Source organism: Zootoca vivipara, chromosome 6 (assembly GCF_963506605.1).
Source record: "Zootoca vivipara chromosome 6, rZooViv1.1, whole genome shotgun sequence".
In the NCBI taxonomy this organism is placed as follows: Eukaryota; Metazoa; Chordata; class Lepidosauria; order Squamata; family Lacertidae; genus Zootoca; species Zootoca vivipara.
In genome coordinates, this window is record NC_083281.1 from 42800377 (window position 1) to 42814403 (window position 14027).

Below are 14027 nucleotides of genomic sequence, written 5' to 3' on the forward strand. Positions count from 1 at the left end.
CGCTGAGGGAAGGATGGCGCACGCGCTCTCTCCTCCCCCCCCCCTTCTCCCGTTTCGTCGTTGCGGAAGAAGGGCAGTGGCTTGCCGAAGCTTCCGTAGGGGCCGCCATTTTGTTTTTGGTTAGGCGGCCTGAGAGTTGCTAGGCCGCTCTTGCGAAACAGGGTTGGTTGTACGAGTCGATTGGAGGAGCAAACATTGCCTTTTGGGCTGAGATTAAGGAAATGTGATAGCTGAAAAAATCTACTGAATATTACTGGTTTTTGAGGGACATGTGGCTGCTTCCGCACTCCCACCTGTAAAATGGGTGTAACAAAGCGGCTCAAAGCGGCTAACATCATAAAATGCTCAACTTCACAAGTGCTTTGGCGCACAGAAACAAATAAATTTCGTTAGGTGCTTTGTGTATTTATCCCTGCCCTTTATGTGCCAACACAAAAGGGAAATGGTCTAATTGTATTTGTTACATTATATATAAGTGGGTGTAAGTAAGTAAGTAAACACTTATATGCACATCCAGGGAGTAAGGCCCATTTCATACTTTGGGGCTTGTTATAATCACCTCAAAACAGATGAAATATTTCCAATATGAAATTAACCGAAAGAGTGAGAGGAACATGATTTGCTTAAAGCATGTAGCATATTTCTTAGTACATTTTTATTTATTAAAAAAAAGAGTGACCATCCATTGTGCACTGCTTTGTTCCAGCAGTTAGTGTCAAACGAGGACTGATGATACCCAGGTCCAAATTCACTTTCAGTGATGGTGTGCCATTCCCCATCACTCAGCCTTGCCTACTTTACAATGGTGATACTTTAACCGGGTTGTGAAGGGAAGAATCCTGTACACTCTATGGTTCTGGGAGGGTGAAATGAAAGCATACTGAATAAAATAAATATACACATGCCAACCTTAAAATTATGGCACCATTACTACACTAGCAATAAAAAAAAGAACCAAAGGATTGTCAACTATCTTCTTCTTAGGCCACTCTTGTGCTTTTTGCAGCTGTATAAGGCCAGGCAGATATCCGGCAGGTGAAGCTTTCCTTGACCTTGCCCTGGCATGGAAAAGCTGCTCCTAATGAATTTCTGCTTGACAGGTATCAGCTGTTGAAGGATGCACAGGAGCCCTGCTTTGAATGTTTCGTTTAAAAACAGCAAGTATAGCTCAGGAAAAGGGAGCATCTTGTTTAATTGTCTTTTTGCCAGGTCGATGTGTAGGTCTAAGAATTAAAAGCACAAGATTTCAAATTGCCGCTTTTCAGGGGAGGGGGAAGTACTAATAAAGCAGCATGGCTACATATACACAAATATGATACAGATAGATCTATAATGAAGTGAACTGTTCCTTTAAATGCGGGCTTGGCTGCGGCTGACATGCTTTAAGCAGGAAGGAGGCCATCTTTCGCCTGTTCTCTCCTAGGAGGAGGAAGTGAATTGAATTTTGCATGGCAAAAGCAGCAAGCCATGGCAGATAACTACCGGGACTACAACTTGACAGAGGACCAGAAAATCGTTAAGACGAAGTACCCGCCTCTCAATAAGAAGTATGAATGTGAGTGTATTCCTGAGCGGTCTCAGTCTGTGCGTGGATTTTTAGTTCTTTGGTGGAAATGCAGCGCTGGGCTCAGCTCAAGAGTTTTCCCAAGCCGGGTGCCTGGACATCTTGAACCGGGGGCGTGGAAGAGGGTGCTGGGTACAGGCTGCAGGGCATTGTTGGGTGGGATCCTTCTTGTATTGCGCCCGGGAGAGAGGGGTGGGGACGGCGGATTGGAGCAACAGCGTTGGCTCCGCACACCCATAAACAACGTAGCTGTGTTGCGTCTGGGAGAAAATAAACCAAAATCTTTAGCAAGGCAATGCTATTTATTTGGACCCAGACTGTCACTTTGGGGTTTGTCCAGTATGCTGAAAGTTTTGCCCTCCTGTAAAGCGTTGCTGTTCCCCAGGCTAGGAGAGCGTGTTGAAACTTGGCAGACAAGGCGAAGTTTTGCTCTCGAAAATAAAACCTGAGACTGCTTGCTGTGGGGGGACTTATATACTTCTGTGCAGTTCACTTTGTCTTAACTTCCTTTTTGGTGACACGAACCTGCTACACCCCCTGTCCTCATTCTAGAAGCGTCAGCTTCTTGCGACCTGTTGTTAAGCTGCGCGTGTATTATAAAATGAATTTACTATGTTTGGAATATTTTTGTTCAGACTGCTTATTCTCCCTACCTTGGTCTTTTAGATCTGTTTTCTTTTTCTTATTTTAATTGAATAAATTATTTTAAGTTGCCCCAGGTAGCTTCATATTTTTTCATATTTTTAATCCCTATTTAGATCTGGATCATACTGCTGATGTGCAGTAAGTATTTATTTATAAGCTTACAATCTAACAGAGACAATGAGAAGGCAATACAAAAAGCAAAATGACCCAAATACGTAGTCTTTTAAGGGTGAAATATTCCTCAGTTGCATAATGCATGTACTTTCCCACCCTGCTAATACCATATTTCACCAGCTATTCTCCCCATTGCTGATGATAGCACATCTGACCTTTTCTGCATACACAAGCGCAAGCGTGCTGCTTAGATCAAATCTGCCTAGGTACATGGAACAGGGTTAGCTGTCCTCTGCTGAGTCAGATTCTGGGTCCATTAAGCTCAGGGGCATCTGCGATCATTGACTGGCAGCAGCTTTCCAGGGTTTCGGAGAAAGACTTTTCCTGGCTTTCCCAAGAGATGCCAGGAATGAAATCTGGACCTTTTCTGTGCAAATCAGACACACTACCTCTTGGATCAGGGGTCAGCAATCATTTTCAGCAGGGGGCCGGTCCACTGTCCCTCAGACCTTGTGGGGGGCCGGACTATATTTTGAAAAAAAATATGAATGAATTCCTATGCCCCACAAATAACCCAGAGATGCATTTTAAATATAAGGACACATTTTACTCATGTAAAAACACCAGGCAGGCCCCATGAATAACCCAGAGATGCATTTTAAATAAAAGGACATTCTACTCATGTAAAAACACCAGGCAGGCCCCACAAATAACCCAGAGATGCATTTTAAATAAAAGGACACATTTTACTCATGTAAAAACATGCTGATTCCCGGACCGTCTGCGGGCCGGATTGAGAAGGTGATTGGGCCGCATCCGGCCCCCGGGCCTTAGTATGGAGACCCCTGTCTTGGATCAACAGCTTTTCTTCAAAGGTATCTGGCATTATCCCAATAGATGGGGTTATATGAGAAAACCCCAAAAGCCTCATGGATTTCAATGGGGGAACAGCATTGTCATTTCAATTTGTATATTGCCTTTCCATATAATAATATAACCAACATCCAGTTCATCAAAAGTGCCAAGAGCTGGGAAGGATGGCAACATATATAATTAACTCATGAGGTCTTTTGTGTGTGTGTGGTGTTACCTCTTTACAGTTCTTGTCTGCTACATAGTGAAGTAGGTTGGGTAATGTGCCATCTATAACTCCTCTAAATGAGATGCATGCCTAGAGTTTTGTTGTTACGTTTTCTTGTTTTGTTTTCTATGGCTTCTGTATTTCAGCACAAGGCTGTTTTGGATTTTTGCTATCACTCTATGGTAAGAAGAAAAAATACCCAAAAAAGTGCCAAGTGCAAAAATGGCAACCAGATTTCTTAGAGTCTGCAGCAGATTACCTCTCAGGCCCCCCATTCCCACAATGCTCATATTTTAGCACAATTCTTGAAAGCTCCAACAGCAACAAATATGGGGAAGCGGGGGTTGGTGCTGCACACCTTCTTTTGTGTGCTGGATGTTCCTGCTGCTCTATTTTCCACCCACAAAGGAAGTTCCTCGTTGTGCAGAGGATGAAGCTAGGAATTAATAAAGTCCAAGTACAGAGTTTTCAAGGGCGACTACTATATGTGGATCCTAAGAATGGACAATTCTTAAACTGCAAATAGTGAACTTGTTAGAAGTGGAAACAAAATAAAAAAAATTCCTTCCAGTAGCACCTTAGAGACCAACTTAGTTTGTTATTGGTATGAGCTTTTGTGTGCATGCACACTTGCAAGTTTCTCCCTTGTACATTCCCATCTTTTGCTTATAACTACTGCCCTGTAATGTGTGTGTGTGTTTAGGTTGCATGCCTGGGGAGATACCTTGGAAGAAGCATTTGAACAATGCGCCATGGCCATGTTTGGGTACATGACTGATACGGAGACGGTTGAACCTCTGGACACAGTAGAGGTGGAAGCAGAGGGTAAGGTGATGCTTTGAGAACTACAGCAGTTCAGATTAATAAACACAGTGGCAAATGATTGTCTTTACTATTTTGCCAGCATAACTGCCATTTGCTGTTTCCCAAACACATTTATAACAGAGTAACACCCTATAGTTTGAGGCCTGTGCTTATTCAGGATTCACTGAAATAGGACTGCTTAAACTTAGCATAGCAGGCCTGTAAGTATAAATGGTGATGCTTTTGCAAGCAGGAAACAGGCAAACAGAAAGTTCAGCATAAAATCATAGAATTTGAATTATAGAATCATAGAGTTGGAAGGGACTCTCAGGGCCATTTAGTCCAACTCCCCTGCAATGCAAGAATATGCACCTGTCCCTTACAGGGATCAAACCTGCAGCCTTGGCATTATCAGCACCATGCTGTAACTAACTGAGCTATCCAGCTGATATTCAGTCTAAGAGGCAAGTAGAGCAACAAGAAACCATGACATTTTAATTTTTTAATTAAATTTGTGTACCACCCTTCGTCTGAAGATCCCAGGGCAGTTCACTGCATAATAATAGAAAATGAGAACACAAAATACATAATAAAAACAAAAGCACACCAATAACACCCACCCCCTTCCACAAACACATTTAAAAAAAACATAGAATTTTAATCAGCCCAAGCTGAAGTCCTGGTTATAGTAAAAACATTTTTGCCTGACGCCTAAAGATACGGTCCATGTATCGTGAGGTGTCCTATCGGTCCCCACGCGGGTTGGCTCTCTGATCTTGCTGAGCCATGATCTGTGGTGCAAGGGGAATTGAGTGGGAGTTTGAGCCTGCACTGACATCTGCCTGTCATTTGGAAGGCTTGCCACACATATTGGGTTGGAGGGAGTCCTGCACCTTAAAGCTCCCAATATGTCCCCCCGCTTCTCTCCAACAGGCCATGACATGCTGTCTCTTCTCTTTCACTTTCTGGATGAGTGGCTTTATAAATTCAGTGCCAATGAGTTTTTCATTCCCAGGGTGAGTGTTTGCTCTCTTCCTCCTTATGGTCTTCAGATATTTCTCAACTATTGGAATGTGTTCTGCACAATGTCACAGTTTGGTCACATGTTGTTGTATTGCCAGGGTTTTGAATCCATTCTGTCTGAATATATTAATTTCTGAGGTAGCATCAATAAACTAAGGAGCTAAGGAAAAAATCTAAAGAGGAGCATTATTGTACTGTCCTTATTAGCACCAACTGTAATCATAAAGCAGGGAGACAGCATTCAGCTCTCACAGAAGTCTTCTCCAGGCTTGAGAGTCAAGAACAGAAAAGGGGAGATAATGATGTTCCTCAGAGTAGCGGGTGGTGAACTTCTCTGGAATGTGCTTACAGTTTATAGATCGAGGTTCAGGATATTCTTTGGAAAACTAGTTAGATTATACCGGTAAGAAAAGTTGAAGATGCTGGAATGGGGAGAAAGAAATTGTTATACAGACTGAAAGAGAAGCTCCTCTTGACTTCTGAAATGTATTGCTTTTCATATGTCTTGAGGTTGTGTAGATGGTTGGGATTTAGTCTTCTGCAAGGAACTGAAATACCTGGTACCTTTTTCAGTTATTACTAGAGCTATGTGAAAGTTTTAACTTGTCTGAAATCAACGAATATATGTTTGTTCCCCTCCCTCATTTTGTAGGAAGTTAAAGTGCTCCACATTGACCGAATAAGATTCAGAGTAAGATCTATTGGGTGAGTTAAGTGGAATCATGCCATTTAAAAATGTTGATGGGAATGCCAGGGAGCCAAGACATGTTGGCTCTGTGTGAAAGTTTCCATAGAGAGTACCAGGTGTCCTTTTGCATGTGCCAGCAGCCTTTTTAGTTCCCCACTGACTCTCACCATGGACTCCTCCAGGATCTTTCCTGGATGGGGACAGCGAAAAGTTTGCTTTCTTTAAAGAGAATGCATGTTCCCGCTTTGGCAATGTTGCTTTGCTGTAATGGCTCAAACTAATCCCTAGTTCTGAAGAAGAAATAGAGGCATTTGAAGATGCCAGGAGCTGTCTTGGCCCTCTTAATTCCTGATTCACGCTTCAGCATGTGGGACAGTGTTCCTCCAGTGGATCCCTGCACTGCCTCCTGGGTGTGGACCATTTGGGAACTGGAGTAGAGAGCCCTGTATGCCATAGCTCTCTAGGTTCTTGGGTGGGAAATCATTCTGGCTGCTAGGGGTGCCATAATGGCTTTCTATTTTCCTCAACATCCATCATTGTTCCATGTGTCTGTCGTAAAATAACCAAAGGGGTTTACTACACTGTGACATCATTCAGTTACCTTATAATAATCATTATCCTTTCCCCTTTTTAAGGTGGGGAGAAGAGTTCTCTTTGCCCAAGCATCCCCAGGTATGTTATGAATGTTGTTGTTTTCCTTCACGAGTAATAGGGGCCTAGAGACAAAGCATGCTTAACTAACAAATTACCCCTTCCATTCATGTATTCTTAGACCTACCAGAGATTCTGCCTATCATTGTGCAGTTGAGCTCCTAGACTCCTGTTCTGGGCCAACTCAAATTGTCTTTTTTCTTCCCTCACAGGGCACAGAGGTCAAAGCTATAACCTATTCAGCAATGCAGATTCATGAGGATGAAACGCCCGAGGTCTTTGTCATTATTGATATCTAAACAAAGGGCCACAAAAAACTGCATCACCCTGGTTTAACTGGCAAAAGTGCTGTACATCCTAATCGAAGTGTTTGTCCTCCTGGAAATGACTCGGCAGAGGGCTAAATAAACCAAAGTGGTGAGGAGCATCCAGTTGGATGTAGCAGCTTGAATAGAAGACTCCCAAGGAATGTCCAGCTCCGGCGTGTTACTGAGGCTGATGCATCAAGCAGAAAGCATTGAAAAGATGGTATGCATGTGTTGATTACTAGCCCAAGCATGATCTGGTACTGCAGCCTATAATGTGGTTTTAAAATGCTGGATTCTAATTCCTTATCTATTCTGGTGGGAGACTAATATTCTTTAGTGACAGGAAATGCAGGGATTTAAGACTATTCACTGTCTTCTGTCTTAATAATACTACATCTTCTATTGCTTCTTTTGTCATTTATAGCCCATTGTAAAATACCCACCATAAAATGCTGCTTTCCTCCAGTGAGAGCTGGAGGTTAGAGCTGTAGTGACTGGTGAGGCACTGTTTCTTGGCTGGCTTCCTAACAGAGGTACCCTTGGCTGGCTTCCTAAGGGTAAGGTGCAGGGAGATTGGTCTGTTGTGGCACATGGCAGTGGATCCAAGCTCCCTATGCCTCAACCCTCCCCTCTATGTAAGTGCCAGTGACCTGCTGTGTTGGCAGGGCTGGAGAACCAAGTTACTCCACCTGCACTGTCTCCATGGGATGGAGAAGGGAATTCACGCATGCTGGGGGAAAGGGAGTCTTGCAGGCGATGCCACACTCCCAATGCCTTAGCCACAGTTAAAGATCAGAGCTATTATGTCTCCACTGAAAGGGGAAAGGAAAGGAACAGCAGACACACATATTTGACCCCCTCCCCCCTGCAAGGAGCAGCATTTCTTTTTGACAATCTATATCAGGGGTAGTCAACCTTTTTATACCTACTGCCCACTAATGCATCTTTCTTGATGGTAAAATTTTCTTACCGCCCACCAGTGCTCTATGGAAGGAGGATTCAACTTGTGCCATAGAACCCCCTACCGCCCACCTAGAATCCTGAAACGCCCACTAGTGGGCGGTAGGGACCAGGTTGACAACCCCTGATCTATATGAACATGCACATGCAACTTGAATTGCAGACTTAACACACACACCTTGGGATTAAAGCAACAGGTCTCAGTCTCTTGTAAGCAGCATTTGTTTCACGGGGCTTGCAGAGGAGCATATTTGTTGGCAGGTGTCTTACAACGGGCCATCCCTTTGCACCATGATACAAATCCAGCATTTTTTGTTAGGAGAGGGTACAAAATATTTATAGAAGGCAGCCTTCATCAACACCCATCAGTCTCAGCTTGCAGGCTTAGGCTGATAGGCCTTGTAGTTCAAAACAGCTGCTGGGCATCAGGCTGATGATGGCTGCATATAAGAAAAGACGTCATAAGAGGTGTAGATAGTGTGGTACTCTGTGTTAATCTGTGTGTGATTTCAGTTTTGATGTGCTCCACTTAGCTCTACAATTGTGTGAGGTAATTGGTGTATTTCTTGGAGTAGGTACTCCAATTTATGTAAATGACAGAAAAGGGAGAATCTTGGTTTTAATTTAAAATAACTTTTAAAAAAACATAAAAATAAAATCCGTTTTACAAAACTTGTGTTCATACTTGTGTGCTTATAGTAGTTTTATTGGTTGGCAATATTATTGCATTAGACCTGCAGGTGTAGGGTGGAATACAAATTTAATAAATAATAACAATAAATAATGGTGACATGGCTAGCTGGGCTCCTGAACAGGAGCACTCTGGGCTGCAACATTATCTTCAAGGTCCCACAGACCACCACTACCCCCCCCCCCAAAAAAAATCACACACTCACACCCCTTTCCGATTGGGTTCAATTGACATCCATGTTTTATTGCAAAGGCTTCGTGTATAACTAATAGCCGCTGATTTGGGGCATGTCCTTTGCCATTTCAGCTGCACGCCCCCAGGGTGAGCTTGTCAAAGAGGTGCTCTCCCAAGCCATCCTGGGGCACTCCCAGGCGCCTCAAGTTAGATAGATGGTCTGCCAACTGCTTGATGGCCTTCACTTGTTCCTCCAAAAACTCAGACTTTAGAAAGTGACACAGCTGCACAGAGAAGGCAAGCAAGGGAGGGAGAAGAATTGCTCAGGGCTTGCGCTTCCTTTTTCTTTTGAAACAGTCACTGGTGGTGAGTCCCAGCCCAGATCATCCTCACACCTGGGATCTGCTAGCTCAGAAAAAAATAGATTTTGAATGCTCAAGGGCTTTGATACTAGATAAGACGAGCGCTGTGAGATCACATGAAAGTGATCTTGTGTATTATCATAGTGTGGCTGGGAAAGGCTTCTGCCTGAGCTATCATTGGCTCAAGCCAATGTTTGAGAATATGAAATAGTCTTTCCAAGGGGCTACCTGTCTCTAAATGTTGGGCCAACTCCTGGTCTGCATGTTTTGTTTAGAGATTCTAGTGTAGCCTTCCCCAACCTGGTGCCCTCCAGTTGGTTTGGGCTGCAACTCCCATCAGCCCGGACTCGCATGGCAATGCTGGCTGGAGGAAGTTGTACTACAAAAATCCAGAGGGCACCAGGTGACTAGAATGAGCTTTTCAGTGCCTTCTCAGGGTCCTCCATTCTCCCCAAATGTCTACCCATTTATTTATTTTAATTTTGCTCACTAACCACAGGTGACATACATGAGGATCCTCCTTCTCCAGAGCCAGCTTGTGTAAGTCCAGGAGACCTTGGTTCACCTTTCCTTCCAGGCTTAGGGCACTCTGGAAGGCTTCAAGGCTAGACTGCCACTCATCCTGCTCTGGCTTCTGTTAAGGAGAGGCCGAGGAAGAATTAGGTTAGCAAGACAGGCCTTGCCCTAATTTCCTATCAGAGTTCTTTGAGAGTATCAACAAGCATATAGATAGACATCCTACATCTTTGGTGGTGCTGTGACAAGGTGTTCTGCTTTTGGTCAGCAGTCTTTGAAGAAATCAGATTAATCTGTAATATAAATCCAACTCCTTTGTTAGCCTTGCTAGGAATAATAAATGAATCAAATCAACATTTATCTCATTGGGCGATGTTGGCACTGTTGCTGGTAGCCACTCATTTAGAAACAGCTATATTTTGGTGCGCTGCAACAGGCCTGGCAATAGACTCGTGGTATGTGCTCAGGTGTGGTCTGTAACCAGGACAAGGGCAAGATAAGTTCCTCATCCTTCTACTACGTATAGAATCCATCCATCTCCCATTTGAGATGTGACCATCAGTCAAGACAACCTGCCCAGCCCCACAGAAACATCTGCATAGACCAGGCACCCCCAAACTGCGGCTCTCTAGATGTTTTGGCCTACAAGTCCCATGATCCCTAGCTAACAGGACCAGTAGTCAGGGATGATGGGAATTGTAGTCCAAAACATCTGGAGGGCCGAAGTTTGGGGATGCCTGGGATAGACCTAGTGGATTAGAGTCTTTAATGTTCATTTTGAATGGGTTCTAAGTAGTGGTTCCAGCTTCAAGCTGCTGTTACACCTTTTTCCAAGGCACAAGAAATTTGCTGCTATTGTTTTAGTTTATTGTATTTTAAAGTATTTTATTCCATGTGAAAAGGCTTTTTTAATTTTAAAAGGCAAAATAAAAGATACAAGCATATAGATAGACATCCTGAAACTGGTAAACCAAACAGAGGTAGATGCCCTGATAGTGGCACCACAGGGAATGGACTAGTTTGCCCCAGTCGCTGGCTACTTTAATCAAGAAAGCAGACACCACACACCTGAATGTCTTGAAGAACGATGCACCCCCCTCGCTTGTTCTGGTATTTCAATAACATCTCTGCATATCCCCTCTTCTTGAGTGATTCCTCTTTCAAGAATGTAGCTACATGCTTGAGGGCAACATCATCACGGCTGAAGTAGTAGGACTGAGGTCAGGGAGGAGGAGAAGAACAGAAAAGTCCAGTCAATAATTAAGCGGACTATGCAGCAATTTAGCTGCTGTTTCAACCATCTGTGGATCAGGTTTAGGCAAAGGTGCCTGGCGGCTTTCTTAGTTCTTTGCTGCTAAAACATGGGAGCATGAAATTTGACCATTCACTGAGAACATTCCATTGGCAAGTGTTAGAATTTTCTGACAATTCCAGCCGGTCTCTTAAAATCTAAAGAATTATAAATCAATGTCAATATTGGCAAAACTGTTCAGTCTTTATTATGATGCACCTGTTGTTGTTAACAAGGCTGTTATGCTAAAGCAACCCAGGAAAATGACTCAGCCTTTACACTCTGACCTGACCAGTGACAGGAAATAGGGGACACTAACTGCCATGCCGGGGACCAACAGTAGCTTTGCTTAAAACGTTGGGAGTTCCAAATACGATTCATGGGAGAAACAGTGTTTGGATTTCAGGCAGGGCCAACACCAGGGTTGAGGAGATTCCCCAACTCTTGCTGGACACCCCCCCCTCCCTGTCTAGGGTTTGTTGGCTTTGCCTGACATTTGCTCTAGCGCCACCTGCTGCTGACCTCCCTGCTTTCCACCCCACCAAGCACCAGCCACTGCTGAATGTTGCTTTTGGCACCAGCCGCATGAAATGTTCAGTTAAAACAGACTTGGGTCGGTGACACAACTCTCAGCCCCCTGCAACAGCACACATGAGGTCATTTGACATGCACAAGGCAAAGGGGCTTCTCTCTGGTGATGCTCCCTCAAAACGCAAGAGAGATGAAAAAGCAAGCAGGTACCATGGAAAGATAGACGTAACTGACATGAAGCTCCAGGTTGACCATGTGGTTCACAGCAGCCTCACAGTCCACGTGGTAGTTCTGCTGCACCTGGGAATTCATATCTATTGTTCGACACTAAACTGGCAAGTAGAATACTTCCCTCTTAAAGGGCTGGTCCAGCTCTGCACCCTGAAAGTATCCACAGTAACTGACCAGCCACCATAGCTGGCCTTTCAGCTCAAAGCAAGAAGGTCAGGACACAGGAAGAAACCATTCAGCAGGGAAGACAGAGGTCCTCTGTCACTGGCATCTTTAATGACCTTTCTGCAGGCAGAGCATGACTCTGCAGGGTGGCACAAGGGTTGCCATGACACCTGGGAAGGTAGGCTGATGCCAGGGAAACAGCAAAGCAATACACCAGGGTGCTGATCACCAGCATTCATCAAACAACCACACATGGAAGCCCTTCTTGGTTCTCCTCCTCAGGTGACCTTGCCCTGGCCTCCTCTGGCCGCCAGCCACACAGCAGGGAAAGCCCTCCTGGAGAACCATTTTGCCCTTCAAAGGGAGGAGAGGAGAAGCAGAAGCAGCTTGGTAAGTCCCTGCCACCCAGTTTCTGGTAGCCCCTCCCACGAAGCTGAAAAGCCACCTGGCCCCCCAGAGTCCATGAGTCAGGACAACCATATTGTTGGCATCCTCCTTTCTCTGGAAACAATGGAGGAGTGTGCCTTTGGGGGTAAAGTCAAACCCTTCGAGAATTGTAGTGCCTGCAGTGGCTGTAGAAATCAATACTGCAGAGACATGTACTATTGCATGTGGGGCAGTTTTTTGCCAGTAATGTGACTTACAGATGAGAGTTTTTGTATTGGCACCCCACAGTATAGACAACATGTTGTAGATTATAGTCTGGTTTTTGAAGTGTTTGTGTTAAATTGATGCAGACATTGTTTGTATGGACTATGTTGCAAACTTGAGCTAAGTGATGGCGATGGTTGCTTTTTCCATCTCTAAATAAAAAAATTGTTTCTTTGTTTTTTAAAAAGTGGCCCATGACCACCTTTGTGATATCTGAATGACCTATTTTGCAGTGTTAAGCCTCTGACATTGGAGGTACACAGTCTAGTGGAGGCTGGTCCAAGGGGGCTTATGGGACACTACCCCACCTCACTGCCTTATTATTTACAACTAGTCCAGAGGGGGGCACTGCCAGCCAGCTTCCTCCCCCTCCTTAGTCTGAGTACTGTACAGTACTTGCCTTTGCAAAACTCAGCAGGGAGGAGGAGGAGAGAGACAAAACTACCGTAGAATGAATTGGCTCTGCTTGTCATTGGCTCTGGCGCCACCTACTGTTGGGCTCCTTGCCTTCTGCCCTACCGGTCCCAATGGGCAGCAGCCATCATGGCTAGTAGATGTTGAATTACCGGTAGTTGATCCTCTTTCAAGGGCGAGCGAGGGAGGGAGGCCAGGTGGCTGGGCAATGGTCCCGGTCCATCACCAACACTAGATGCTGCCAGCCACACAGCTGGGTCCTCTAGAATCAGCCACGACGGGGCAAATGGCAGGTGGAGTTGGCGGGAAATATCCTCTTTTGCTCTTCCCCTCGGGGCCTCCTCCGAGGGCGCCGGTGCCGTCGACCAAAAAACCCAATGAGAGTCCCTTTTGCAGGAAAGAGAAACGGTGCGTGGGGGTTCGCAAACTCCAGGGGCTCCGAATGAGATCGATTCTTTCCTGGGGGGACACGGGCTGGGAGGCTGAGCCGCGGGGACGCTGAAGCTCAGCTGGTTTTGGACTGGTCAGTGGCTGGAAGACACCCAGGAAAGCCCCGTCCCCGGAAGGAGAGTGGGAGAGAAATGTCCGGAACCAGGACACCCACCCACCAGCCTTACAGGAGCCGATCGCTTGCAGCAGGGGGCATTGTTCTTTCTTCGTGGGTCGTGGGGGGGGGGTGGTCTCCCAACGCGGATGTGGGCGTCGGAGAGACGGTTCAGGGGCAGCGTTTAAAGGGGCAACGCGCCCCTTTAAGACATAGTCCACTCTCCCCGCTGCGCTTCAGCGTCGCCTACTGACCCCCGCGATCCCCCTCCCCCGATGATGCTACGGAGAAAACGACGCCAGTGTCCAAGCCGCCAATCCCTGCCCTAGTACCGTTGCGGGGTAGGTTGGATTTAAAGCTGTGTGGAGAAAGAGGAGGTGGAGGAGAAACACCCCCCCCCCTCAATGCTCAGTCTTGGATTGAGCTACTTGCGTTTACAACTGCGGCTTGTTAGGTTTCAACTGCATTTTTTTTCATTGACTGGTTTTTTCAAGGTGCATTTGGTCATGGTTTGAGGTTGCATCGTTCATCTCTTATTCGGCACCTTTTTCTTTCTGCGCAAGCCGCCTTTCCTGTGCTGTTGCTGAAAGGTGAGGTATATAAAATCATTAATGGAGTG

The 14027-nt window shown here is 45.3% G+C and overlaps 2 protein-coding genes across 3 annotated transcripts; one reads left to right on the forward strand and one right to left on the reverse strand.

The window, feature by feature from the left end:
- Positions 1 to 1381: 1381 nt before the first annotated feature.
- ZBTB8OS (zinc finger and BTB domain containing 8 opposite strand) lies at positions 1382 to 9596 on the forward strand. Of its 2 annotated transcripts, none has more exons than XM_035117329.2 (7): positions 1382 to 1555; positions 2323 to 2347; positions 4108 to 4229; positions 5142 to 5224; positions 5884 to 5936; positions 6555 to 6591; positions 6783 to 9596. In XM_035117329.2, exons 1-7 carry the CDS (start codon positions 1468 to 1470, stop codon positions 6867 to 6869), a joined length of 495 nt encoding a protein of 164 aa, XP_034973220.1. In that variant the 5' UTR covers positions 1382 to 1467; the 3' UTR covers positions 6870 to 9596. The 2 variants fall into 2 exon arrangements, with proteins under 2 accessions (XP_034973220.1, XP_034973221.1); XM_035117330.2 differs by having other exon boundaries at positions 1415 to 1547.
- Positions 8774 to 11715, reverse strand: LOC118086081 (ferritin heavy chain A-like). Its single transcript, XM_035117331.2, has 4 exons — positions 11614 to 11715; positions 10650 to 10796; positions 9574 to 9699; positions 8774 to 8987 (listed from the first exon to the last, which is right to left on the reverse strand). The coding sequence occupies exons 1-4, from the start codon at positions 11713 to 11715 to the stop codon at positions 8832 to 8834; spliced, it is 531 nt and encodes a 176-aa protein (XP_034973222.1). The 3' UTR covers positions 8774 to 8831.
- Between the last annotated feature and the right edge of the window lie 2312 nt (positions 11716 to 14027).

Bases quoted from the DNA above. Each gene is read 5' to 3' on its own strand.
- ZBTB8OS (XM_035117329.2), top strand. From the start codon at position 1,468: ATGGCAGATAACTACCGGGACTACAACTTGACAGAGGACCAGAAAATC. The intron at 5,937-6,554 runs GTGAGTTAAGTG...CCCCTTTTTAAG, and splicing joins TTCAGAGTAAGATCTATTGG to GTGGGGAGAAGAGTTCTCTT. The intron at 6,592-6,782 runs GTATGTTATGAA...CTTCCCTCACAG, and splicing joins CTTTGCCCAAGCATCCCCAG to GGCACAGAGGTCAAAGCTAT.
- LOC118086081 (XM_035117331.2), bottom strand. From the start codon at position 11,715: ATGAATTCCCAGGTGCAGCAGAACTACCACGTGGACTGTGAGGCTGCT. The intron at 10,797-11,613 runs GTACCTGCTTGC...CCCTGACCTCAG, and splicing joins GTTACGTCTATCTTTCCATG to TCCTACTACTTCAGCCGTGA. The intron at 8,988-9,573 runs GTATGTCACCTG...TTCTCTGTGCAG, and splicing joins TGGAGAAGGAGGATCCTCAT to CTGTGTCACTTTCTAAAGTC.